The following is a 1422-nucleotide window of genomic DNA, read 5'->3' on the forward strand; positions in this document are numbered from 1 at the left end:
CATTTAAAGGGATTGTTCTATTATGACAACCCTTGTTCATACAGGACACCCCATGGGCCATGCAGTCAGATCGGCATTGATCAGCTGATTGCAGTGGCATCTCCAGGTGTGATGAGCTGCATTACTGACTGATGAATAAATTATAGAATGAACCATTTGGTACTTTATGTGATCAAACCAAATTTACAGGAAATTCTTTCAACTTTATTAGAAATTGAAGATTTTTGGACGATGGATCTCCCCATGAACAAGACACTTATCAATGAGGTCGTTCTCCTTGGTTTCACCCAAAATTTTAAGATAAATGTTGTCCTTTTCCTTTTGTTTTCCTCCATCTATTTGGTGACTATAGTCGGTAACAGCTTCATGGTGTGCGTGATCATCATCTTTGCACACTTACACACCCCCATGTACTTTTTCCTCTGCAATTTGTCTTTGATCGATATTTTTCATTCTTCAAGATCAGTTCCGAAACTTTTGGTGGACCTCTTGTCTTCTAGCAGAATAATATCTCTGACTGCTTGTCGCTTGCAAGTCTACGCTGCACTCTTCTTGGGCCAAACAGGATCTCTACTACTTGCCCTCATGGCGTACGATCGCTATGTGGCTGTCTGTAGACCACTCCGCTATCTCATCATCATGAGGTGGAGCATTTGCTATCGGCTCACCGCCTTTATTTGTGTGATAAGTTTTATAGCGACATTGGTTCCATCAGTCTTTTTACCAGTCAAGTTTTGCAACCCAAACCAGATCAACCATTTCGCCTGTGAGATTTTGCCTTTACTAAAGTTGTCCTGTGACAGTGTTCTCAAGATTGAGATTGGGATTAAAATTCTCACCATAATTACTTTCTTTGTTCCCTTTATATTTATCTTGGTATCATATATTGTTATTATATCGTCTATATTAAAGCTTCACTCCACCGGACGCTCTAAGGCCTTCTCTACATGTAGCTCTCACATCACCGTGGTGGCCTTGCTCTACGGGACGCTGCTGGTTATGTTATTGGTGCCATCCAAGTACACAGCCGACCAAGGAAAATACACTTCGATTCTAACTTCGATTCTGAGCCCAATGCTGAATCCTCTTATTTATAGTCTTAAAAATAAAGATGTCACCAAAATTTTTGAAACAAAAAAGAGAAATCTATAATTACAGTTACGTGGCTGGAACTGAATGATAGATATGTCCACCCTCGTCTTACTGCAAAATCGTTAGAAACTACAATTTATTGCAATACAAATTCAATGCATTATCGCAACATAAAGATCTTGTAGGGGTCGCTATTATTATCACAGCCATTTGCATTTTTTTTCCTGCCATGCATCTCAGGATCCAAGAGGAAAAGTAAGAATGGACAAATGTGTCTACTAGAGATGAGCGAACCTCGAGCACGCTTCAGTTTGTTCAAGCCAAAGCTTT

General features: G+C 39.9%; 1 protein-coding gene across 1 annotated transcript; it reads left to right on the forward strand.

The window, feature by feature from the left end:
* Positions 1-231: 231 nt before the first annotated feature.
* Positions 232-1152, forward strand: LOC138795308 (olfactory receptor 2K2-like). The gene has a single exon (XM_069974296.1). The coding sequence runs from the start codon at positions 232-234 to the stop codon at positions 1150-1152; it is 921 nt and encodes a 306-aa protein (XP_069830397.1).
* Positions 1153-1422: the final 270 nt, after the last annotated feature.

This window comes from Dendropsophus ebraccatus, chromosome 6 (assembly GCF_027789765.1).
Source record: "Dendropsophus ebraccatus isolate aDenEbr1 chromosome 6, aDenEbr1.pat, whole genome shotgun sequence".
NCBI lineage: Eukaryota > Metazoa > Chordata > Amphibia > Anura > Hylidae > Dendropsophus > Dendropsophus ebraccatus.